This window comes from Taudactylus pleione, unplaced genomic scaffold (genome assembly GCF_031769625.1).
Source record: "Taudactylus pleione unplaced genomic scaffold, aTauple2 ptg001431l, whole genome shotgun sequence".
Lineage (NCBI taxonomy): Eukaryota > Metazoa > Chordata > Amphibia > Anura > Myobatrachidae > Taudactylus > Taudactylus pleione.
Window position 1 is genome coordinate 73,052 of NW_028285830.1, and position 26,617 is coordinate 99,668.

Sequence of the window (26,617 nt, forward strand, 5' to 3'; positions counted from 1 at the left end):
GGACCCCGCAGCACAGGCTGACAGTATGTATCATTACTCATATTACAGCCCTGAAGCACTCTGGCCTATCGGAGGTATGTGTATGGAAGTTATAGCAGGGACCCCGCAGCACAGGCTGACAGTATGTATCATTACTCATATTACAGCCCTGAAGCGCTCTGGCCTATCGGAGGTATGTGTATGGAAGTTATAGCAGGGACCCCGGAGCACAGGCTGACAGTATGTATCATTACTCATATTACAGCCCTGAAGCGCTCTGGCCTATCGGAGGTATGTGTATGGAAGTTATAGCAGGGACCCCACAGCACAGGCTGACAGTATGTATCATTACTCATATTACAGCCCTGAAGCGCTCTGGCCTATCAGAGGTATGTGTATGGAAGTTATAGCAGGGACCCCATAGCACAGGCTGACAGTATGTATCATTACTCATATTACAGCCCTGAAGCGCTCTGGCCTATCGGAGGTATGTGTATGGAAGTTATAGCAGAGACCCCGCAGCACAGGCTGACAGTATGTATCATTACTCATATTACAGCCCTGAAGCGCTCAGGCCTATCGGAGGTATGTGTATGGAAGTTATAGCAGGGACCCCACAGCACAGGCTGACAGTATGTATCATTACTCATATTACAGCCCTGAAGCGCTCTGGCCTATCAGAGGTATGTGTATGGAAGTTATAGCAGGGACCCCGCAGCACAGGCTGACAGTATGTATCATTACTCATATTACAGCCCTGAAGCGCTCTGGCCTATCGGAGGTATGTGTATGGAAGTTATAGCAGAGACCCCACAGCACAGGCTGACAGTATGTATCATTACTCATATTACAGCCCTGAAGCGCTCTGGCCTATCGGAGGTATGTGTATGGAAGTTATAGCAGGGACCCCGCAGCACAGGCTGACAGTATGTATCATTACTCATATTACAGCCCTGAAGCGCTCTGGCCTATCGGAGGTATGTGTATGGAAGTTATAGCAGGGACCCCGCAGCACAGGCTGACAGTATGTATCATTACTCATATTACAGCCCTGAAGCGCTCTGTCCTATCGGAGGTATGTGTATGGAAGTTATAGCAGGGACCCCACAGCACAGGCTGACAGTATGTATCATTACTCATATTACAGCCCTGAAGCGCTCTGGCCAATCAGAGGTATGTGTATGGAAGTTATAGCAGGGACCCACAGCACAGGCTGACAGTATGTATCATTACTCATATTACAGCCCTGAAGCGCTCTGGCCTATCGGAGGTATGTGTATGGAAGTTATAGCAGGGACCCCGCAGCACAGGCAGACAGTATGTATCATTACTCATATTACAGCCCTGAAGCGCTCTGGCCTATCGGAGGTATGTGTATGGAAGTTATAGCAGGGACCCCACAGCACAGGCTGACAGTATGTATCATTACTCATATTACAGCCCTGAAGCGCTCTGGCCTATCAGAGGTATGTGTATGGAAGTTATAGCAGGGACCCCCAGCACAGGCTGACAGTATATATCATTACTAATATTACAGCCCTGAAGCGCTCTGGCCTATCGGAGGTATGTGTATGGAAGTTATAGCAGGGACCCCACAGCACAGGCTGACAGTATGTATCATTACTCATATTACAGCCCTGAAGCGCTCTGGCCTATCAGAGGTTTGTGTATGGAAGTTATAGCAGAGACCCCACAGCACAGGCTGACAGTATGTATCATTACTCATATTACAGCCCTGAAGCGCTCTGGCCTATCGGAGGTTTGTGTATGGGAGTTATAGCAGGGACCCCATAGCACAGGCTGACAGTATGTATCATTACTCATATTACAGCCCTGAGCGCTCTGGCCTATCGGAGGTATGTGTATGGAAGTTATAGCAGGGACCCCGCAGCACAGGCTGACAGTATGTATCATTACTCATATTACAGCCCTGAAGCGCTCTGGCCTATCAGAGGTATGTGTATGGAAGCTATAGCAGGGACCCCACAGCACAGGCTGACAGTATGTATCATTACTCATATTACAGCCCTGAAGCGCTCTGGCCTATCGGAGGTATGTGTATGGAAGTTATAGCAGGGACCCCACAGCACAGGCTGACAGTATGTATCATTACTCATATTACAGCCCTGAAGCGCTCTGGCCAATCAGAGGTATGTGTATGGAAGTTATAGCAGGGACCCACAGCACAGGCTGACAGTATGTATCATTACTCATATTACAGCCCTGAAGCGCTGTGGCCTATCGGAGGTATGTGTATGGAAGTTATAGCAGGACCCCACAGCACAGGCTGACAGTATGTATCATTACTCATATTACAGCCCTGAAGCGCTGTGGCCTATCGGAGGTATGTGTATGGAAGTTATAGCAGGGACCCCACAGCACAGGCTGACAGTATGTATCATTACTCATATTACAGCCCTGAAGCGCTGTGGCCTATCGGAGGTATGTGTATGGAAGTTATAGCAGGGACCCCACAGCACAGGCTGACAGTATGTATCATTACTCATATTACAGCCCTGAAGCGCTGTGGCCTATCGGAGGTATGTGTATGGAAGTTATAGCAGGGACCCCGCAGCACAGGCTGACAGTATGTATCATTACTCATATTACAGCCCTGAAGCGCTCTGGCCTATCGGAGGTATGTGTATGGGAGTTATAGCAGGGACCCCGCAGCACAGGCTGACAGTATGTATCATTACTCATATTACAGCCCTGAAGCGCTCTGGCCTATCGGAGGTATGTGTATGGAAGTTATAGCAGGGACCCCACAGCACAGGCTGACAGTATGTATCATTACTCATATTACAGCCCTGAAGCGCTCTGGCCTATCAGAGGTATGTGTATGGAAGTTATAGCAGGGACCCCATAGCACAGGCTGACAGTATGTATCATTACTCATATTACAGCCCTGAAGCGCTCTGGCCTATCGGAGGTATGTGTATGGAAGTTATAGCAGAGACCCCGCAGCACAGGCTGACAGTATGTATCATTACTCATATTACAGCCCTGAAGCGCTCAGGCCTATCGGAGGTATGTGTATGGAAGTTATAGCAGGGACCCCACAGCACAGGCTGACAGTATGTATCATTACTCATATTACAGCCCTGAAGCGCTCTGGCCTATCAGAGGTATGTGTATGGAAGTTATAGCAGGGACCCCGCAGCACAGGCTGACAGTATGTATCATTACTCATATTACAGCCCTGAAGCGCTCTGGCCTATCGGAGGTATGTGTATGGAAGTTATAGCAGGGACCCCACAGCACAGGCTGACAGTATGTATCATTACTCATATTACAGCCCTGAAGCGCTCTGGCCTATCGGAGGTATGTGTATGGAAGTTATAGCAGGGACCCCGCAGCACAGGCTGACAGTATGTATCATTACTCATATTACAGCCCTGAAGCGCTCTGGCCTATCGGAGGTATGTGTATGGAAGTTATAGCAGGGACCCCGCAGCACAGGCTGACAGTATGTATCATTACTCATATTACAGCCCTGAAGCGCTCTGGCCTATCGGAGGTATGTGTATGGAAGTTATAGCAGGGACCCCGGAGCACAGGCTGACAGTATGTATCATTACTCATATTACAGCCCTGAAGCGCTCTGGCCTATCGGAGGTATGTGTATGGAAGTTATAGCAGGGACCCCACAGCACAGGCTGACAGTATGTATCATTACTCATATTACAGCCCTGAAGCGCTCTGGCCTATCAGAGGTATGTGTATGGAAGTTATAGCAGGGACCCCACAGCACAGGCTGACAGTATGTATCATTACTCATATTACAGCCCTGAAGCGCTCTGGCCTATCAGAGGTATGTGTATGGAAATTATAGCAGGGACCCCGCAGCACAGGCTGACAGCATGTATCATTACTCATATTACAGCCCTGAAGCGCTCTGGCCTATCGGAGGTATGTGTATGGAAGTTATAGCAGGGACCCCACAGCACAGGCTGACAGTATGTACCATTACTCATATTACAGCCCTGAAGCGCTCTGGCCTATCGGAGGTATGTGTATGGAAGTTATAGCAGAGACCCCACAGCACAGGCTGACAGTATGTATCATTACTCATATTACAGCCCTGAAGCGCTCTGGCCTATCGGAGGTATGTGTATGGAAGTTATAGCAGGGACCCCGCAGCACAGGCTGACAGTATGTATCATTACTCATATTACAGCCCTGAAGCGCTCTGGCCTATCGGAGGTATGTGTATGGAAGTTATAGCAGGGACCCCACAGCACAGGCTGACAGTATGTATCATTACTCATATTACAGCCCTGAAGCGCTCTGGCCTATCGGAGGTATGTGTATGGAAGTTATAGCAGGGACCCTGCAGCACAGGCTGACAGTATGTATCATTACTCATATTACAGCCCTGAAGCGCTCTGGCCTATCGGAGGTATGTGTATGGAAGTTATAGCAGGGACCCCACAGCACAGGCTGACAGTATGCATCATTACTCATATTACAGCCCTGAAGCGCTCTGGCCTATCGGAGGTATGTGTATGGAAGTTATAGCGGGACCCCACAGCACAGGCTGACAGTATGTATCATTACTCATATTACAGCCCTGAAGCGCTGTGGCCTATCGGAGGTATGTGTATGGAAGTTATAGCAGGGACCCCCAGCACAGGCTGACAGTATATATCATTACTCATATTACAGCCCTGAAGCGCTCTGGCCTATCGGAGGTATGTGTACGGAAGTTATAGCAGGGACCCCACAGCACAGGCTGACAGTATGTATCATTACTCATATTACAGCCCTGAAGCGCTCTGGCCTATCAGAGGTTTGTGTATGGAAGTTATAGCAGAGACCCCACAGCACAGGCTGACAGTATGTATCATTACTCATATTACAGCCCTGAGCGCTCTGGCCTATCGGAGGTTTGTGTATGGAAGTTATAGCAGGGACCCCGCAGCACAGGCTGACAGTATGTATCATTACTCATATTACAGCCCTGAAGCGCTCTGGCTTATCAGAGGTATGTGTATGGAAGTTATAGCAGGGACCCCAGAGCACAGGCTGACAGTATGTATCATTACTCATATTACAGCCCTGAAGCACTCTGGCCTATCGGAGGTATGTGTATGGAAGTTATAGCAGGGACCCCGCAGCACAGGCTGACAGTATGTATCATTACTCATATTACAGCCCTGAAGCGCTCTGGCCTATCGGAGGTATGTGTATGGAAGTTATAGCAGGGACCCCGCAGCACAGGATGACAGTATGTATCATTACTCATATTACAGCCCTGAAGCGCTCTGGCCTATCGGAGGTATGTGTATGGAAGTTATAGCAGGGACCCCGCAGCACAGGCTGACAGTATGTATCATTACTCATATTACAGCCCTGAAGCGCTCTGGCCTATCGGAGGTATGTGTCTGGAAGTTATAGCAGGGACCCCGCAGCACAGGCTGACAGTATGTATCATTACTCATATTACAGCCCTGAGCGCTCTGGCCTATCGGAGGTATGTGTATGGAAGTTATAGCAGGGACCCCACAGCACAGGCTGACAGTATATATCATTACTCATATTACAGCCCTGAAGCGCTCTGGCCTATCGGAGGTATGTGTATGGAAGTTATAGCAGGGACCCCGCAGCACAGGCTGACAGTATGTATCATTACTCATATTACAGCCCTGAAGCGCTCTGGCCTATCGGAGGTATGTGCATGGAAGTTATAGCAGGGACCCCACAGCACAGGCTGACAGTATGTATCATTACTCATATTACAGCCCTGAAGCGCTCTGGCCTATCGGAGGTAAGTGTATGGAAGTTATAGCAGGGACCCCACAGCACAGGCTGACAGTATGTATCATTACTCATATTACAGCCCTGAAGCGCTCTGGCCTATCGGAGGTATGTGTATGGAAGTTATAGCAGGGACCCCACAGCACAGGCTGACAGTATGTATCATTACTCATATTACAGCCCTGAAGCACTCTGGCCTATCGGAGGTATGTGTATGGAAGTTATAGCAGGGACCCCGCAGCACAGGCTGACAGTATGTATCATTACTCATATTACAGCCCTGAAGCGCTCTGGCCTATCGGAGGTATGTGTATGGAAGTTATAGCAGGGACCCCACAGCACAGGCTGACAGTATGTATCATTACTCATATTACAGCCCTGAAGCGCTCTGGCCTATCGGAGGTTTGTGTATGGAAGTTATAGCAGGGACCCCGCAGCACAGGCTGACAGTATGTATCATTACTCATATTACAGCCCTGAAGCGCTCTGGCTTATCAGAGGTATGTGTATGGAAGTTATAGCAGGGACCCCACAGCACAGGCTGACAGTATGTATCATTACTCATATTACAGCCCTGAAGCACTCTGGCCTATCGGAGGTATGTGTATGGAAGTTATAGCAGGGACCCCGCAGCACAGGCTGACAGTATGTATCATTACTCATATTACAGCCCTGAAGCGCTCTGGCCTATCGGAGGTATGTGTATGGAAGTTATAGCAGGGACCCCGCAGCACAGGCTGACAGTATGTATCATTACTCATATTACAGCCCTGAAGCGCTCTGGCCTATCGGAGGTATGTGTATGGAAGTTATAGCAGGGACCCCGCAGCACAGGCTGAGTATGTATCATTACTCATATTACAGCCCTGAGCGCTCTGGCCTATCGGAGGTATGTGTATGGAAGTTATAGCAGGGACCCCACAGCACAGGCTGACAGTATATATCATTACTCATATTACAGCCCTGAAGCGCTCTGGCCTATCGGAGGTATGTGTATGGAAGTTATAGCAGGGACCCCGCAGCACAGGCTGACAGTATGTATCATTACTCATATTACAGCCCTGAAGCGCTCTGGCCTATCGGAGGTATGTGCATGGAAGTTATAGCAGGGACCCCACAGCACAGGCTGACAGTATGTATCATTACTCATATTACAGCCCTGAAGCGCTCTGGCCTATCGGAGGTAAGTGTATGGAAGTTATAGCAGGGACCCCACAGCACAGGCTGACAGTATGTATCATTACTCATATTACAGCCCTGAAGCGCTCTGGCCTATCAGAGGTATGTGTATGGAAGTTATAGCAGGGACCCCACAGCACAGGCTGACAGTATGTATCATTACTCATATTACAGCCCTGAAGCGCTCTGGCCTATCGGAGGTATGTGTATGGAAGTTATAGCAGGGACCCCACAGCACAGGCTGACAGTATGTATCATTACTCATATTACAGCCCTGAAGCACTCTGGCCTATCGGAGGTATGTGTATGGAAGTTATAGCAGGGACCCCGCAGCACAGGCTGACAGTATGTATCATTACTCATATTACAGCCCTGAAGCGCTCTGGCCTATCGGAGGTATGTGTATGGAAGTTATAGCAGGGACCCCACAGCACAGGCTGACAGTATGTATCATTACTCATATTACAGCCCTGAAGCGCTCTGGCCTATCGGAGGTATGTGTAAGGAAGTTATAGCAGGACCCCACAGCACAGGCTGACAGTATATATCATTACTAATATTACAGCCCTGAAGCGCTCTGGCCTATCGGAGGTATGTGTATGGAAGTTATAGCAGGGACCCCACAGCACAGGCTGACAGTATGTATCATTACTCATATTACAGCCCTGAAGCACTCTGGCCTATCGGAGGTATGTGTATGGAAGTTATAGCAGGGACCCCACAGCACAGGCTGACAGCATGTATCATTACTCATATTACAGCCCTGAAGCGCTCTGGCCTATCAGAGGTATGTGTATGGAAGTTATAGCAGGGACCCCACAGCACAGGCTGACAGTATGTATCATTACTCATATTACAGCCCTGAAGCGCTCTGGCCTATCGGAGGTATGTGTATGGAAGTTATAGCAGGGACCCCGGAGCACAGGCTGACAGTATGTATCATTACTCATATTACAGCCCTGAAGCGCTCTGGCCTATCGGAGGTATGTGTATGGAAGTTATAGCAGGGACCCCACAGCACAGGCTGACAGTATGCATCATTACTCATATTACAGCCCTGAAGCGCTCTGGCCTATCGGAGGTATGTGTATGGAAGTTATAGCAGGGACCCCACAGCACAGGCTGACAGTATGTATCATTACTAATATTACAGCCCTGAAGCGCTCTGGCCTATCGGAGGTATGTGTATGGAAGTTATAGCAGGGACCCCACAGCACAGGCTGACAGTATGTATCATTACTCATATTACAGCCCTGAAGCGCTCTGGCCTATCGGAGGTATGTGTATGGAAGTTATAGCAGGGAACCCGCAGCACAGGCTGACAGTATGTATCATTACTCATATTACAGCCCTGAAGCGCTCTGGCCTATCGGAGGTATGTGTATGGAAGTTATAGCAGGGACCCCATAGCACAGGCTGACAGTATGTATCATTACTCATATTACAGCCCTGAGCGCTCTGGCCTATCGGAGGTATGTGTATGGAAGTTATAGCAGGACCCCACAGCACAGGCTGACAGTATGTATCATTACTCATATTACAGCCCTGAAGCGCTCTGGCCTATCGGAGGTATGTGTATGGAAGTTATAGCAGGGACCCCACAGCACAGGCTGACAGTATGTATCATTACTCATATTACAGCCCTGAAGCACTCTGGCCTATCGGAGGTATGTGTATGGAAGTTATAGCAGGGACCCCGCAGCACAGGCTGACAGTATGTATCATTACTCATATTACAGCCCTGAAGCGCTCTGGCCTATCGGAGGTATGTGTATGGAAGTTATAGCAGGGACCCCACAGCACAGGCTGACAGTATGTATCATTACTCATATTACAGCCCTGAAGTGCTCTGGCCTATCGGAGGTATGTGTAAGGAAGTTATAGCAGGACCCCACAGCACAGGCTGACAGTATATATCATTACTAATATTACAGCCCTGAAGCGCTCTGGCCTATCGGAGGTATGTGTATGGAAGTTATAGCAGGGACCCCACAGCACAGGCTGACAGTATGTATCATTACTCATATTACAGCCCTGAAGCACTCTGGCCTATCGGAGGTATGTGTATGGAAGTTATAGCAGGGACCCCACAGCACAGGCTGACAGCATGTATCATTACTCATATTACAGCCCTGAAGCGCTCTGGCCTATCAGAGGTATGTGTATGGAAGTTATAGCAGGGACCCCACAGCACAGGCTGACAGTATGTATCATTACTCATATTACAGCCCTGAAGCGCTCTGGCCTATCGGAGGTATGTGTATGGAAGTTATAGCAGGGAACCCGCAGCACAGGCTGACAGTATGTATCATTACTCATATTACAGCCCTGAAGCGCTCTGGCCTATCGGAGGTATGTGTATGGAAATTATAGCAGGGACCCCATAGCACAGGCTGACAGTATGTATCATTACTCATATTACAGCCCTGAGCGCTCTGGCCTATCGGAGGTATGTGTATGGAAGTTATAGCAGGACCCCACAGCACAGGCTGACAGTATGTATCATTACTCATATTACAGCCCTGAAGCGCTCTGGCCTATCGGAGGTATGTGTAAGGAAGTTATAGCGGGACCCCACAGCACAGGCTGACAGTATGTATCATTACTCATATTACAGCCCTGAAGAGCTCTGGCCTATCGGAGGTTTGTGTATGGAAGTTATAGCAGGGACCCCACAGCACAGGCTGACAGTATGTATCATTACTCATATTACAGCCCTGAAGCGCTCTGGCCTATTGGAGGTATGTGTATGGAAGTTATAGCAGGGACCCCACAGCACAGGCTGACAGTATGTATCATTACTCATATTACAGCCCTGAAGCGCTCTGGCCTATCGGAGGTATGTGTATGGAAGTTATAGCAGGGACCCCACAGCACAGGCTGACAGTATGTATTCAGCACTGTACTCCCGCGTACCTTTGCCTGGATCTCCATCTTCAGAATTGAGCCCACTATGGATAACACATCGCTTACAATGATCAAGATGTACCAGCCGTTGATGAACTCCATCTGGTCTGACCAGGGCACGTCCCTGGAGAATCGCTGCTTGACAAAGCTGATATATTCCTTAAAGAGAATAAAGATATAGTTTTATTTCACAGAAAACAAAATAAGGCACCAGTCAGCACTTCCTATTTCCCTGCTGCCTCGTCGTCCTGACATGGGGCATATCCTGCCAGATGCCTGCACCTCTTTTATGCAAATGAAAGAGGAGACAAATGATGCAACAAGAAGGTGTGGCACTCGCTACTGGCCCCAAAGTTATTCTTATTACTTTTAAAGTATTTGATGTAATTAAGTGAAATGTGGCACAGACAGTCCTTAGTCTATGAGAGACATGAGGAAGTCATAGCATGAAAGTGTTCGCCATTAGCATCCAGGCCAGCTGATCACGCATGTGCTAAGTGACGGCCAGCTGTTCCCCACCCTATCCAGCAGCGCAGTCCAAAATACAAATAGGCGAGCCAGACCGACTGCCAGTGAGGATATAAGCAGGGAGGTTATAAGCAGGGAGGTTATAAGCAGGGAGGATATAACCAGGGAGGATATAAGCAGGGAGGATATAAGCAGGGAGGCTATAAGCAGTGAGGATATGACCAGGGAGGATATAAGCAGGGAGGATATAAGCAGGGAGGATATAACCAGGGAGGATATAACGAGTGAGGGTATAAGCAGTGCGGATATAACCAGGGAGGATATAAGCAGGGAGGATATAGCTAGGGAGGATATAAGCAGGGAGGATATAAGCAGGGAGGATATAAGCAGGGAGGATATAAGCAGGGAGGATATAACCAGGGAGGATATAAGCAGTGAGGATATAAGCAGGGAGGATATAAGCAGGGAGGATATAAGCAGGGAGGATATAAGCAGGGAAGATATAAGCAGGGAGGATATAAGCAGGGAGGATATAACCAGTGAGGATATAAGCAGGGAGGATATAACCAGGGAGGATATAAGCAGGGAGGATATAACCAGGGAGGATATAAGCAGTGAGGATATAACCAGGGAGGATATAACGAGTGAGGGTATAAGCAGTGCGGATATAACCAGGGAGGATATAAGCAGGGAGGATATAGCTAGGGAGGATATAAGCAGGGAGGATATAACCAGCGAGGAGATAAGCAGGGAGGATATAAGCAGGGAGGATATAACCAGGGAGGATATAAGCAGGGAGGATATAAGCAGGGAGGATATAAGCAGGGAGGATATAACCAGGGAGGATATAACCAGGGAGGATATAAGCAGGGAGGATATAAGCAGGGAGGATATAAGCAGGGAGGATATAAGCAGGGAGGATATAAGCAGGGAGGATATAAGCAGGGAGGATATAAGCAGGGAGGATATAACCTGTGAGGATATAAGCAGGGAGGATATAAGCAGGGAGGATATAAGCAGGGAGGATATAAGCAGTGAGGATATAACCTGTGAGGATATAACCTGTGAGGATATAACCAGGGAGGATATAACCAGGGAGGATATAAGCAGGGAGGATATAAGCAGTGAGGATATAAGCAGGGAGGATATAAGCAGTGAGGGTATAAGCAGTGAGGATATAAGCAGTGAGGATATAAGCAGGGAGGATATAACCAGGGAGGATATAAGCAGGGAGGATATAAGCAGGGAGGATATAAGCAGGGAGGATATAAGCAGGGAGGATATAAGCAGGGAGGATATAAGCAGGGAGGATATAACCAGGGAGGATATAACCAGTGAGGATATAACCAGTGAGGATATAAGCAGTGAGGGTATAACCAGGGAGGGTATAAGCAGTGAGGATATAAGCAGGGAGGATATAAGCAGTGAGGGTATAAGCAGGGAGGATATAACCAGGGAGGATATAAGCAGGGAGGATATAAGCAGTGAGGATATAACCAGGGAGGCTATATGCAGGGAGGGTATAAGCAGGGAGGGTATAAGCAGGGAGGATATAAGCAGGGAGGGTATAAGCAGGGAGGATATAAGCAGGGAGGATATAAGCAGGGAGGATATAAGCAGGGAGGATATAAGCAGGGAGGATATAACCAGGGAGGGTATAAGCAGGGAGGATATAAGCAGTGAGGATATAAGCAGTGAGGGTATAAGCAGGGAGGATATAACCAGTGAGGATATAAGCAGGGAGGATATAAGCAGGGAGGATATAAGCAGTGAGGATATAAGCAGTGAGGGTATAAGCAGGGAGGGTATAAGCAGGGAGGGTATAAGCAGGGAGGGTATAAGCAGGGAGGAGATAAGCAGGGAAGATATAAGCAGGGAGGATATAAGCAGGGAGGATATAACCAGGGAGGATATAAGCAGTGAGGATATAACCAGGGAGGATATAAGCAGGGAGGATATAAGCAGGGAGGATATAACCAGGGAGGATATAACCAGGGAGGATATAAGCAGGGAGGATTTAAGCAGGGAGGACATAAGCAGGGAGGACATAAGCAGGGAGGACATAAGCAGGGAGGATATAACCAGTGAGGATATAAGCAGGGAGGATATAAGCAGGGAGGATATAAGCAGGGAGGATATAAGCAGGGAGGATATAAGCAGGGAGGATATAAGCAGGGAGGATATACGCAGGGAGGATATAAGCAGTGAGGATATAACCAGTGAGGATATAACCAGGGAGGATATAACCAGTGAGGATATAAGCAGGGAGGATATAAGCAGGGAGGATATAACCAGGGAGGATATAACCAGGGAGGATATAACCAGGGAGGATATAACCAGGGAGGAAATAAGCAGGGAGGATATAAGCAGTGAGGATATAAGCAGGGAGGATATAAGCAGGGAGGATATAACCAGCGAGGATATAACCAGGGAGGATATAACCAGTGAGGATATAAGCAGTGAGGATATAACCAGTGAGGATATGATCAGTGAGGATATAAGCAGGGAGGATATAAGCAGTGAGGGTATAAGCAGGGAGGGTATAAGCAGGGAGGATATAACCAGGGAGGATATAAGCAGTGAGGATATAACCAGTGAGGATATAAGCAGGGAGGATATAAGCAGGGAGGATATAGCCAGTGAGGATATAACCAGGGAGGATATAAGCAGTGAGGATATAACCAGTGAGGATATAAGCAGGGAGGATATAAGCAGGGAGGATATAAGCAGTGAGGATATAAGCAGGGAGGGTATATGCAGGGAGGATATAAGCAGGGAGGATATAAGCAGGGAGAATATAAGCAGGGAGGATATAAGCAGTGAGGATATAAGCAGGGAGGATATAAGCAGGGAGGATATAAGCAGGGAGGATATAAGCAGGGAGGATATAAGCAGGGAGGATATAAGCAGGGAGGATATAACCAGTGAGGATATAAGCAGGGAGGATATAAGCAGGGAGGATATAACCAGTGAGGATATAACCAGGGAGGATATAACCAGGGAGGATATAACCAGGGAGGATATAACCAGGGAGGATATAACCAGTGAGGATATAACCAGTGAGGATATGATCAGGGAGGATATGATCAGTGAGGATGGCAGTATGTGTGGTTCCCCTATCTGAATCTTGGACTGCACTGCGCCCGACCTCTGTAGTCGCCACTGCTAGTCAGTAGGTATTCCTGCTTCTGACAGTGGTGCAGAGGCGTCATCGAGTCTGGTGACACCCGGTGCACACTCTGACTAACCTTACACGGCCAAAAAGGAGGTGTGACCTAATTTAAAGGGGTGTGGCCTCATAGAGGATCCCGATAACATCGCCAGAGATGCTGGGCTTCCCCTGGAGACTGGGCAGTCAGCACTATCGGCTCCTCATTCATCGTGTCTGTGTGTTACATGCCGATATAAACCTTTATCGACTTTCCAGTACGTGTTTCAATCTTTAGAAGGTTTGATACATCTCTCCCTGAATCACAAAACTTGGCAGCGAACAGTCACAATGTGACCTTACAGTATTTCATCATTGTAAAATGTGTTTAATGACATGATGCACGTTGCATATACTGTATACTGTATATAAGCTCTAATCCACAATCATATATTCATACTTGCCGACATTCAGCTCCCTCCTTCTGGGAGGGAGCTGAATGCCTGCATTCTGTGGGGGGCGTGGCCGGGCTATGATGCCATTTTGGGGGCGGGGCGGGGGCGTGACCACCCGATCGCGTCATCATGGCCCCGCCCCCTCTTCACAATGCCGAAAAAAGGCATTGTAAAGCAGGGGGCGGAGCCACGATGACGCGAATCGCGTCATCGGGCCCCCCGGCAGCGGGGGTTTTTACTAGTAGTCTGGGGGGGGGGGTAGGCGGCAGCCGGGAGGCTTGCCTGCCTTTCCGGGGGGTCGGGAGCGGCACCCGATATTCGGGATGCTCCCGACCAAATCGGGAGGGCAGGCAAGCCTGCATATATTGGCTTTTATTAATCTAAGTAATGCTGATTGGAATTCCAGATATTTCACGTAGACAACTCAAATTCCAATCAACACGGAATCGGTATGAATTGATGACCGTAATCTGCCAATGTGCAGCGCAAGTGATCAGTTCCGCTAACTGGTTGTGCCCCTTGTGATGCCATCATTCATCCTGGTCACTAACCAGTCCCATTTGCCCTGGATTGGATCCAGTATGGTGGGAAACATGTGGTGACCGTTTTCTGTTTGGGAGGAGTAAAAGGCTGCGGCTGGGGGCTTACCCTCTGAAGATGGATTCCTTTCACCACTGAGCGCATGCAGAGTGTTATGGAAGAGACACAGATCAGGATTACTATGGCATCAAAGATCATCATGTAGTGAGTGTTCTTCTGTACTGTAACACAGACACAAAACACTTACTGCAAAGAGTCATAGAATCATTGTCAGGACAAGCAACAGTCATATCTGACAGCAATCTACACAGTATAAACTTCCCACACAAAGCCAAAATAACACCAAGGAATTGTGGGTATGTGTATGTAAATGAACACATCATGGCAGCTCCCACAGAAAGCCCAAAGAATGGGAAAATTGCCATACTAAGGAATTGTGGGTGGAATGTGCTAATATAAATGTGTAATGCAGGACATCTAAATTACAGACTTTAAAGTAGATATATTTGGGACAGGAGGGGTTCCATGCCCGATGGCAGAGGTTACTTTAGGGGCTATCTACAGTCACTGAGACCCTTCAACTCTTATATAAAGCGGTGATGTGTACTGTATTCCTAGGAACATAAATTGTCTAAATAGTAGCTAAACCAAGTGGGAACTGCAACCTACTAAAAACATAAGAATACAAAAAGAGAGAAGGTAGCGCTGATTGTTTTAATAAATTCTCTTTTTATATTGTCAGTGTGTAATCAAGAACATCAAATAATCGCAATACATGCACTAAGCTGTAAAGCTGCCAGTCTGTGTGTGTATATAAATACCCCTGCGGGCACACCGAAAGGCAGCAGCCGCTGATGCCCAGTTTCCAATTGCAGCCTGACAGCAGTAGGTGTGGGATCATACATCAGCCTCCATGCACGATAAACAGCCCCTCTAGACCCGCCATGCCGTGGCGTGACTCTGTAGCGCCGAGCGTCTTTTCATGGGACTTTTTACCTTCAAATGCATCTTATTCACACAGCAGTGCAAATAGGACGCACAAGCAGCAAAATGATAGCATGCCTATGTTCTGTGTGTGACTGCGGGTGTATCTGCATGCCTATGTTCTGTGTGTTACTGCGGGAGTATCTGCATGCCTATGTTCTGTGTGCGACTGCGGGTGTATCTGCATGCCTATGTTCTGTGTGTGACTGCGGGTGTATCTGCATGCCTATGTTCTGTGTGTTACTGCGGGAGTATCTGCATGCCTATGTTCTGTGTGCGACTGCGGGTGTATCTGCATGCCTATGCTCTGTGTGCGACTGCGGGTGTATCTGCATGCCTATATTCTGTGTGTTACTGCGGGTGTATCTGTATGCCTATGTTCTGTGTGTGACTGCGGGTGTATCTGCATGCCTATATTCTGTGTGTGTGACTGCGGGTGTATCTGCATGCCTATGTTCTGTGTGCGACTGCGGGTGTATCTGCATGCCTATGTTCTGTGTGCGACTGCGGGTGTATCTGCATGCCTATGTTCTGTGTGTGTGACTGCGGGTGTATCTGCATGCCTATATTCTGTGTGTGACTCCGGGTGTATCTGCATGCCTATGTTCTGTGTGCGACTGCGGGTGTATCTGCATGCCTATGCTCTGTGTGCGACTGCGGGTGTATCTGCATGCCTATGTTCTGTGCGTTACTGTGGGTGTATCTACATGCCTATGTTCTGTGTGTGACTGCGGGTGTATCTGCATGCCTATGTTCTGTGTGTGACTGTGGGTGTATCTGCATGCCTATGTTCTGTGTGTGTGACTGCGGGTGTATCTGCATGCCTATGTTCTGTGTGTGACTGTGGGTGTATCTGCATGCCTATGTTCTGTGTGCGACTGCGGGTGTATCTGCATGCCTATGTTCTGTGTGTGACTGCGGGTGTATCTGCATGCCTATGTTCTGTGTGTGTGACTGCGGGTGTATCTGCATGCCTATGTTCTGTGTGCGACTGCGGGTGTATCTGCATGCCTATGTTCTGTGTGAGACTGCGGGTGTATCTGCATGCCTATGTTCTGTGTGCGACTGCGGGTGTATCTGCATGCCTATGTTCTGTGTGTTACTGCGGGTGTATCTACATGCCTATGTTCTGTGTGCGACTGCGGGTGTATCTGCATGCCTATGCTCTGTGTGCGACTGCGGGTGTATCTGCATGCCTATGTTCTGGGTGCGACTGTGGGTGTATCTGCATGCCTATGTTCTGTGTGGTACTGCGGGTGTATCTGCATGCCTATGCTCTGTGTGCGACTGCGGGTGTATCTGCATGCCTATGTTCTGGGTGCGACTGTGGGTGTATCTGCATGCCTATGTTCTGTGTGGTACTGCGGGTGTATCTGCATGCCTATGCTCTGTGTGCGACTGCGGGTGTATCTGCATGCCTATGTTCTGTGTGTTACTGCGGGTGTATCTGCATGCCTATGTTCTGTGTGCGACTGCGGGTGTATCTGCATGCCTATGTTCTGTGTGCGACTGCGGGTGTATCTGCATGTCTATATTCTGTGTGTGTGACTGCGGGTGTATCTGCATGCCTGTGTTCTGTGTGCGACTGCGGGTGTATCTGCATGCCTATATTCTGTGTGTGACTGCGGGTGTATCTGCATGCCTATGCTCTGTGTGTGACTGCGGGTGTATCTGCATGTGAAATGCTACGAACAGCCGCCCGGCGCTACTGAGTCACAAGGAGCACAGCGTTATGTGTTAGCGCGACTTGTAGCGCACGGAGGATAGATGTACGTGGACACATCTGTAGACGGAATTCTCGATCACTCTCAGCCGGGGAGTGCTGGATTCAAAAGACGAAACAGCGGGTTGGCAACAATGTAGCAAGAGGCAGCAGGTAGCAGTATGACGGATTGCCCCAGCACCTTAACGCATTTCTCCGGGTCTACGATCCAGGTTTCTTCGGATGGAAGGCATATGCCGAGAGAGATCGAGAATTCTATCTACTGCTGTCTGGCTGCAACTGGAAACCGGACATGAGCGCCTCCAGCCTTTCGGTGTGCCCGCAGGGGTATTTGGGACCTGCTGGGCTAGATACTAAGCACACTGATGCAGTTTACCCAATAACTCTCTCTGAGTAATAACCTGGGTGGACGAGACTGGAGTGACCGGGATTTGGCATTATATTTCCGCCATATTAGAGGGAGAGACACTAACATTGCAGGGAATCTCCTATGTTTTTTCCTGGACTCTAACTCCTGGAGGGACTCTTTGTGTTCCAGGAAACTATATATAAATTCCCCAGAGAAAGTTACTTTGGCGACTCCCTGCAATTATATATATAAAGACTGGCAGCTTTGCAGCTTAGAGCATCTATTGCAATTATTTTATCTTCTTAATTAAACACTGTTTGTTTTAATAAATTGTCTTTTTATATTATCTATCAGCGCTACCTTCTCCTTTTTTGTTTTCTTGGGTAAGGATTATGGCTGCTGTAAGGGGCAGACACAGATAACACTTAGCTATGTATAGAAGCAGGATATAGCACAGCATATATCATCAGTAGGGTAAGGATTATGGTGCTGTAAGAGGCAGACACAGATAACACTTAGCTACGTATAGAAGCAGGAGATAGGACAGCATATATCATCAGTAGGGTAAGGATTATGGCTGCTGCAAGGGGCAGACACAGATAACACTTAGCTACGTATAGAAGCAGGAGATAGCACAGCATATATTATCAGTAGGGTAAGGATTATGGCTGCTGTAAGGGGCAGACACAGATAACACTTAGCTACATATAGAAGCAGGAGATAGCACAGCATATATCATCAGTAGGGTAAGGATTATGGCTGCTGTAAGGGGCAGACACAGATAACACTTAGCTACGTATAGAAGCAGGATATAGCACAGCATATATCATCAGTAGGGTAAGGATTATAGCTGCTGTAAGGGGCAGACACAGATAACACTTAGCTATGTATAGAAGCAGGAGATAGCACAGCATATATCATCAGTAGGGTAAGGATTATGGTGCTGTAAGGGGCAGACACAGATAACACTTAGCTACGTATAGAAGCAGGAGATAGCACAGCATATATCATCAGTAGAGTAAGGATTATGGATGCTTTATGGGGCAGACACAGACAACACTTAGCTACGTATAGAAGCAGGAGATAGCACAGCATATATTATCAGTAGGGCAAGGATTATGGCTGCTGTAAGGGGTAGACACAGATAACACTTAGCTACGTATAGGAGCAGTAGATAGCATAGCATATATCATCAGTAGGGTAAGATTATGGCTGCTGTAAGGGGCAGACACAGATAACACTTAGCTTTGTATAGAAGCGGGAGATAGCACAGAATATATCATCAGTAGGGTAAGGATAATAGCTGCTGTAAGGGGCAGACACAGATAACACTTAGCTACGTATAGAAGCAGGAGATAGCACAGAATATATCATCAGTAGGGTAAGGATTATAGCTGCTGTAAGGGGCAGACACAGATAACACTTGGCTTTGTATAGAAGCGGGAGATAGCACAGCATATATCATCAGTAGGGTAAGGATTATGGCTGCTGTAAGGGGCAGACACAGATAACACTTAGCTATGTATATAAGCAGGAGATAGCACAGCATATATCATCAGTAGGGTAAGGATTATGGCTGCTGTAAGGGGCAGACACAGATAACACTTAGCTACGTATAGAAGCAGGGGATAGCACAGCATATATCATCAGTAGGGTAAGGATTATGGCTGCTGTAAGGGGCAGACACAGATAACACTTAGCTATGTATAGAAGCAGGAGATAGCACATCATATATCATCAGTAGGGTAAGGATTATGGCTGCTGTAAGGGGCAGACACAGATAACACTTAGCTATGTATAGAAGCAGGAGAAGGCACATCATACATTATCAGTAGGGTAAGGATTATGGCTGCTGTAAGGGGCAGACACAGATAACACTTAGCTACCTATAGAAGCAGGAGATAGCACAGCATATATCATCAGTAGGGTAAGGATTATGGTGCTGTAAGGGGCAGACACAGATAACACAGCTACGTATAGAAGCAGGAGATAGCACAGCATATATCATCAGTAGGGTAAAGATTATGGCTGCTGTAAGGGGCAGATACAGATAACACTTAGCTACGTATAGAAACAGGAGATAGCACAGCATATATTATCATTAGGGTAAGGATTATGGCTGCTGTAAGGGGCAGACACAGATAACACTTAGCTACATATAGAAGCAGGAAAAAGCACAGCATATATTATCATTAGGGTAAGGATTATGGCTGCTGTAAGGGGCAGACACAGATAACACTTAGCTACGTATAGAAGCAGGAGAAAGCACAGCATATATTATCATTAGGGTAAGGATTATGGCTGCTGTAAGGGGCAGACACAGATAACACTTAGCTACGTATAGAAGCAGGAGATAGCACAGCATATATAATCAGTAGGGTAAGGATTATAGCTGCTGTAAGGGGCAGACACAGATAACACTTAGCTACGTATAGAAGCAGGAGATAGCACAGCATATATTATCATTAGGTTAAGGATTATGGCTGCTGTAAGGGGCAGACACAGATAACACTTAGCTACGTATAGAAGCAGGAGATAGCACAGCATATATCATCAGTAGAGTAAGGATTATGGATGCTTTAAGGGGCAGACACAGATAACACTTAGCTACGTATAGAAGCAGGAGATAGCACAGCATATATTATCATTAGGGTAAGGATTATGGCTGCTGTAAGGGGCAGACACAGATAACACTTAGCTACGTATAGAAGCAGGAGATAGCACAGAATATATCATCAGTAGGGTAAGGATTATAGCTGCTGTAAGGGGCAGACACAGATAACACTTAGCTTTGTATAGAAGCGGGAGATAGCACAGCATATATCATCATTAGGGTAAGGATTATGGCTGCTGTAAGGGGCAGACACAGATAACACTTAGCTATGTATATAAGCAGGAGATAGCACAGTATATATCATCAGTAGGGTAAGGATTATGGCAGCTGTAAGGGGCAGACACAGATAACACTTAGCTACGTATAGAAGCAGGAGATAGCACAGCATATATCATCAGTAGGGTAAGGATTATGGTGCTGTAAGGGGCAGACACAGATAACACAGCTGCGTATAGAAGCAGGAGATAGCACAGCATATATCATCAGAAGGGTAAGGATTATGGCTGCTGTAAGGGGCAGACACGGATAACACTTAGCTACGTATAGAAACAGGAGATAGCACAGCATATATTATCATTAGGGTAAGGATTATGGCTGCTGTAAGGGGCAGACACAGATAACACTTAGCTACGTATAGAAGCAGGAGAAAGCACAGCATATATTATCATTAGGGTAAGGATTATGGCTGCTGTAAGGGGCAGACACAGATAACACTTAGCTACGTATAGAAGCAGGAGATAGCACAGCATATATAATCAGTAGGGTAAGGATTATAGCTGCTGTAAGGGGCAGACACAGATAACACTTAGCTACGTATAGAAGCAGGAGATAGCACAGCATATATTATCATTAGGTTAAGGATTATGGCTGCTGTAAGGGGCAGACACAGATAACACTTAGCTACGTATAGAAGCAGGAGATAGCACAGCATATATCATCAGTAGAGTAAGGATTATGGATGCTGTAAGGGGCAGACACAGATAACACTTAGCTACGTATAGAAGCAGGAGATAGCACAGCATATATTATCATTAGGGTAAGGATTATGGCTGCTGTAAGGGGCAGACACAGATAACACTTAGCTAAGTATAGAAGGAGGATATAGCACAGCATATATCATCAGTAGGGTAAGGATTATGGCTGCTGCTGTAAGGGGCAGACACAGATAACACTTAGCTACGTATAGAAGCAGGAGATAGCACAGCATATATCATCAGTAGGGTAAGGATTATGGTGCTGTAAGGGGCAGACACAGATAACACAGCTACGTATAGAAACAGGATATAGCATAGCATATATCATCAGTACGGTAAGGATTATGGCTGATATAAGGGGCAGACACAGATAACACTTAGCTACGTATAGAAGCAGGATATAGCACAGCATATATCATCAGTAGGGTAAGGATTATGGCTGCTGTAAGAGGCAGACACAGATAACACTTAGCTACGTATAGAAGCAGGAGATAGCACAGCATATATCATCAGTAGGGTAAGGATTATGGCTGCTGTAAGGGGCAGACACAGATAACACTTAGCTACGTATAGAAGCAGGGGATAGCACAGCATATATCATCAGTAGGGTAAGGATTATGGCTGCTGTAAGGGGCAGACACAGATAACACTTAGCTACATATAGCAGCAGGAGATAGCACAGCATATATCATCAGTAGGGTAAGGATTATGGCTGCTGCTGTAAGGGGCAGACACAGATAACACTTAGCTAAGTATAGAAGGAGGATATAGCACAGCATATATCATCAGTAGGGTAAGGATTATGGCTGCTGCTGTAAGGGGCAGACACAGATAACACTTAGCTAAGTATAGAAGCAGGATATAGCACAGCATATATCATCAGTAGGGTAAGGATTATGGCTGCTGTAAGGGGCAGACACAGATAACACTTAGCTACGTATAGAAGCAGGATATAGCACAGCATATATCATCAGTAGGGTAAGGATTATGGATGCTGTATGGGGCAGACACAGATAACACTTAGCTACGTATAGAAGCAGGAGATAGCACAGCATATATCATCAGTAGGGTAAGGATTATGGATGCTGTATGGGGCAGACACAGATAACACTTAGCTACGTATAGAAGCAGGGGATAGCACAGCATCTATCACCAGTAGAGTAAGGATTATGGCTGCTGTATGGGGCAGACACAGATAACACTTAGCTTCGTATAGAAGCAGGGGATAGCACAGCATATATTATCAGTAGGGTAAGGATTATGGCTGCTGTAAGGGGCAGACACAGATAACACTTAGCTACGTATAGAAGCAGGAGATAGCACAGAATATATCATCAGAAGGGTAAGGATTATAGCTGCTGTAAGGGGCAGACACAGATAACACTTAGCTTTGTATAGAAGCGGGAGATAGCACAGCATATATCATCAGTAGGGTAAGGATTATGGCTGCTGTAAGGGGCAGACACAGATAACACTTAGCTATGTATATAAGCAGGAGATAGCACAGCATATATCATCAGTAGGGTAAGGATTATGGCTGCTGTAAGGGGCAGACACAGATAACACTTAGCTACGTATAGAAGCAGGGGATAGCACAGCATATATCATCAGTAGGGTAAGGATTATGGCTGCTGTAAGGGGCAGACACAGATAACACTTAGCTATGTATAGAAGCAGGAGATAGCACATCATATATCATCAGTAGGGTAAGGATTATGGCTGCTGTAAGGGGCAGACACAGATAACACTTAGCTACCTATAGAAGCAGGAGATAGCACAGCATATATCATCAGTAGGGTAAGGATTATGGTGCTGTAAGGGGCAGACACAGATAACACTTAGCTACGTATAGAAGCAGGAGATAGCACAGCATATATCATCAGTAGGGTAAAGATTATGGCTGCTGTAAGGGGCAGATACAGATAACACTTAGCTATGTATAGAAACAGGAGATAGCACAGCATATATTATCATTAGGGTAAGGATTATGGCTGCTGTAAGGGGCAGACACAGATAACACTTAGCTACGTATAGAAGCAGGAGAAAGCACAGCATATATTATCATTAGGGTAAGGATTATGGCTGCTGTAAGGGGCAGACACAGATAACACTTAGCTACGTATAGAAGCAGGAGATACCACAGCATATATAATCAGTAGGGTAAGGATTATAGCTGCTGTAAGGGGCAGACACAGATAACACTTAGCTACGTATAGAAGCAGGAGATAGCACAGCATATATTATCATTAGGTTAAGGATTATGGCTGCTGTAAGGGGCAGACACAGATAACACTTAGCTACGTATAGAAGCAGGAGATAGCACAGCATATATCATCAGTAGAGTAAGGATTATGGATGCTGTAAGGGGCAGACACAGATAACACTTAGCTACGTATAGAAGCAGGAGATAGCACAGCATATATTATCATTAGGGTAAGGATTATGGCTGCTGTAAGGGGCAGACACAGATAACACTTAGCTACGTATAGAAGCAGGAGATAGCACAGCATATATCATCAGTAGGGTAAGGATTATGGCTGCTGTAAGGGGCAGACACAGATAACACTTAGCTACGTATAGAAGAAGGAGATAGCACAGCATATATTATCAGTAGGGTAAGGATTATGGCTGCTGTAAGGGGCAGACACAGATAACACTTAGCTACATATAGAAGCAGGAGATAGCACAGAATATATCATCAGTAGGGTAAGGATTATAGCTGCTGTAAGGGGCAGACACAGATAACACTTAGCTGCGTATAGAAGCAGGAGATAGCACAGCATATATCATCAGTAGGGTAAGGATTATGGCTGCTGTAAGGGGCAGACACAGATAACACTTAGCTACGAATAGAAGCAGGAGATAGCACATCATATATAATCAGTAGGGTAAGGGTTATGGCTGATGTAAGGGGCAGATACAGATAACACTTAGCTTCGTATAGAAGCAGGGGATAGCACAGCATATATCATCAGTAGGGTAAGGATTATGGCTGCTGTAAGGGGCAGACACAGATAACACTTAGCTATGTATATAAACAGGAGATAGCACAGCATATATCATCAGTAGGGTAAGGATTATGGCAGCTGTAAGGGGCAGACACAGATAACACTTAGCTACGTATAGAAGCAGGAGATAGCACAGCATATATCATCAGTAGGGTAAGGATTATGGTGCTGTAAGGGGCAGACACAGATAACACAGCTACGTATAGAAGCAGGAGATAGCACAGCATATATCATCAGTAGGGTAAAGATTATGGCTGCTGTAAGGGGCAGATACAGATAACACTTAGCTACGTATAGAAACAGGAGATAGCACAGCATATATTATCATTAGGGTAAGGATTATGGCTGCTGTAAGGGGCAGACACAGATAACACTTAGCTACGTATAGAAGCAGGAGAAGGCACAGCATATATTATCATTAGGGTAAGGATTATGGCTGCTGTAAGGGGCAGACACAGATAACACTTAGCTACGTATAGAAGCAGGAGAAAGCACAGCATATATTATCATTAGGGTAAGGATTATGGCTGCTGTAAGGGGCAGACACAGATAACACTTAGCTACGTATAGAAGCAGGAGATAGCACAGCATATATAATCAGTAGGGTAAGGATTATAGCTGCTGTAAGAGGCAGACACAGATAACACTTAGCTACGTATAGAAGCAGGACATAGCACAGCATATATTATCATTAGGTTAAGGATTATGGCTTCTGTAAGGGGCAGACACAGATAACACTTAGCTACGTATAGAAGCAGGAGATAGCACAGCATATATCATCAGTAGAGTAAGGATTATGGATGCTGTAAGGGGCAGACACAGATAACACTTAGCTACGTATAGAAGCAGGAGATAGCACAGCATATATTATCATTAGGGTAAGGATTATGGCTGCTGTAAGGGGCAGACACAGATAACACTTAGCTATGTATATAAGCAGGAGATAGCACAGCATATATCATCAGTAGGGTAAGGATTATGGCTGCTGTAAGGGGCAGACACAGATAACACTTAGCTTCGTATAGAAGCAGGGGATAGCACAGCATATATTATCAGTAGGGTAAGGATTATGGCTGCTGTAAGGGGCAGACACAGATAACACTTAGCTACGTATAGAAGCAGGAGATAGCACAGAATATATCATCAGAAGGGTAAGGATTATAGCTGCTGTAAGGGGCAGACACAGATAACACTTAGCTTTGTATAGAAGCGGGAGATAGCACAGCATATATCATCAGTAGGGTAAGGATTATGGCTGCTGTAAGGGGCAGACACAGATAACACTTAGCTATGTATATAAGCAGGAGATAGCACAGCATATATCATCAGTAGGGTAAGGATTATGGCTGCTGTAAGGGGCAGACACAGATAACACTTAGCTACGTATAGAAGCAGGGGATAGCACAGCATATATCATCAGTAGGGTAAGGATTATGGCTGCTGTAAGGGGCAGACACAGATAACACTTAGCTATGTATAGAAGCAGGAGATAGCACATCATATATCATCAGTAGGGTAAGGATTATGGCTGCTGTAAGGGGCAGACACAGATAACACTTAGCTATGTATAGAAGCAGGAGATAGCACATCATATATTATCAGTAGGGTAAGGATTATGGCTGCTGTAAGGGGCAGACACAGATAACACTTAGCTACCTATAGAAGCAGGAGATAGCACAGCATATATCATCAGTAGGGTAAGGATTATGGTGCTGTAAGGGGCAGACACAGATAACACAGCTACGAATAGAAGCAGGAGATAGCACAGCATATATCATCAGTAGGGTAAAGATTATGGCTGCTGTAAGGGGCAGATACAGATAACACTTAGCTATGTATAGAAACAGGAGATAGCACAGCATATATTATCATTAGGGTAAGGATTATGGCTGCTGTAAGGGGCAGACACAGATAACACTTAGCTACATATAGAAGCAGGAGAAAGCACAGCATATATTATCATTAGGGTAAGGATTATGGCTGCTGTAAGGGGCAGACACAGATAACACTTAGCTACGTATAGAAGCAGGAGAAAGCACAGCATATATTATCATTAGGGTAAGGATTATGGCTGCTGTAAGGGGCAGACACAGATAACACTTAGCTACGTATAGAAGCAGGAGATAGCACAGCATATATAATCAGTAGGGTAAGGATTATAGCTGCTGTAAGGGGCAGACACAGATAACACTTAGCTACGTATAGAAGCAGGAGATAGCACAGCATATATTATCATTAGGTTAAGGATTATGGCTGCTGTAAGGGGCAGACACAGATAACACTTAGCTACGTATAGAAGCAGGAGATAGCACAGCATATATCATCAGTAGAGTAAGGATTATGGATGCTGTAAGGGGCAGACACAGATAACACTTAGCTATGTATAGAAGCAGGAGATAGCACAGCATATATTATCATTAGGGTAAGGATTATGGCTGCTGTAAGGGGCAGACACAGATAACACTTAGCTACGTATAGAAGCAGGAGATAGCACAGCATATATCATCAGTAGGGTAAGGATTATGGCTG

At 46.3% G+C, this 26,617-nt stretch overlaps 1 protein-coding gene across 6 annotated transcripts in view; it reads right to left on the reverse strand.

Moving 5' to 3' along the window:
* The window catches only part of MCOLN3 (mucolipin TRP cation channel 3), a 96,954-nt gene that overhangs the window by 18,845 nt on the left and 51,492 nt on the right, over window positions 1-26,617 (reverse strand). For all 6 annotated transcript variants that reach the window (XM_088463706.1, XM_088463710.1, XM_088463707.1 and 3 more), the window contains exons 8-9: window positions 14,545-14,657; window positions 9,835-9,984 (exon numbers count right to left, since the gene is read on the reverse strand). In XM_088463706.1, coding sequence (XP_088319832.1) covers window positions 9,835-9,984; window positions 14,545-14,657 — 263 coding nt within the window. The remainder of the gene's footprint in view (window positions 1-9,834; window positions 9,985-14,544; window positions 14,658-26,617) is intronic.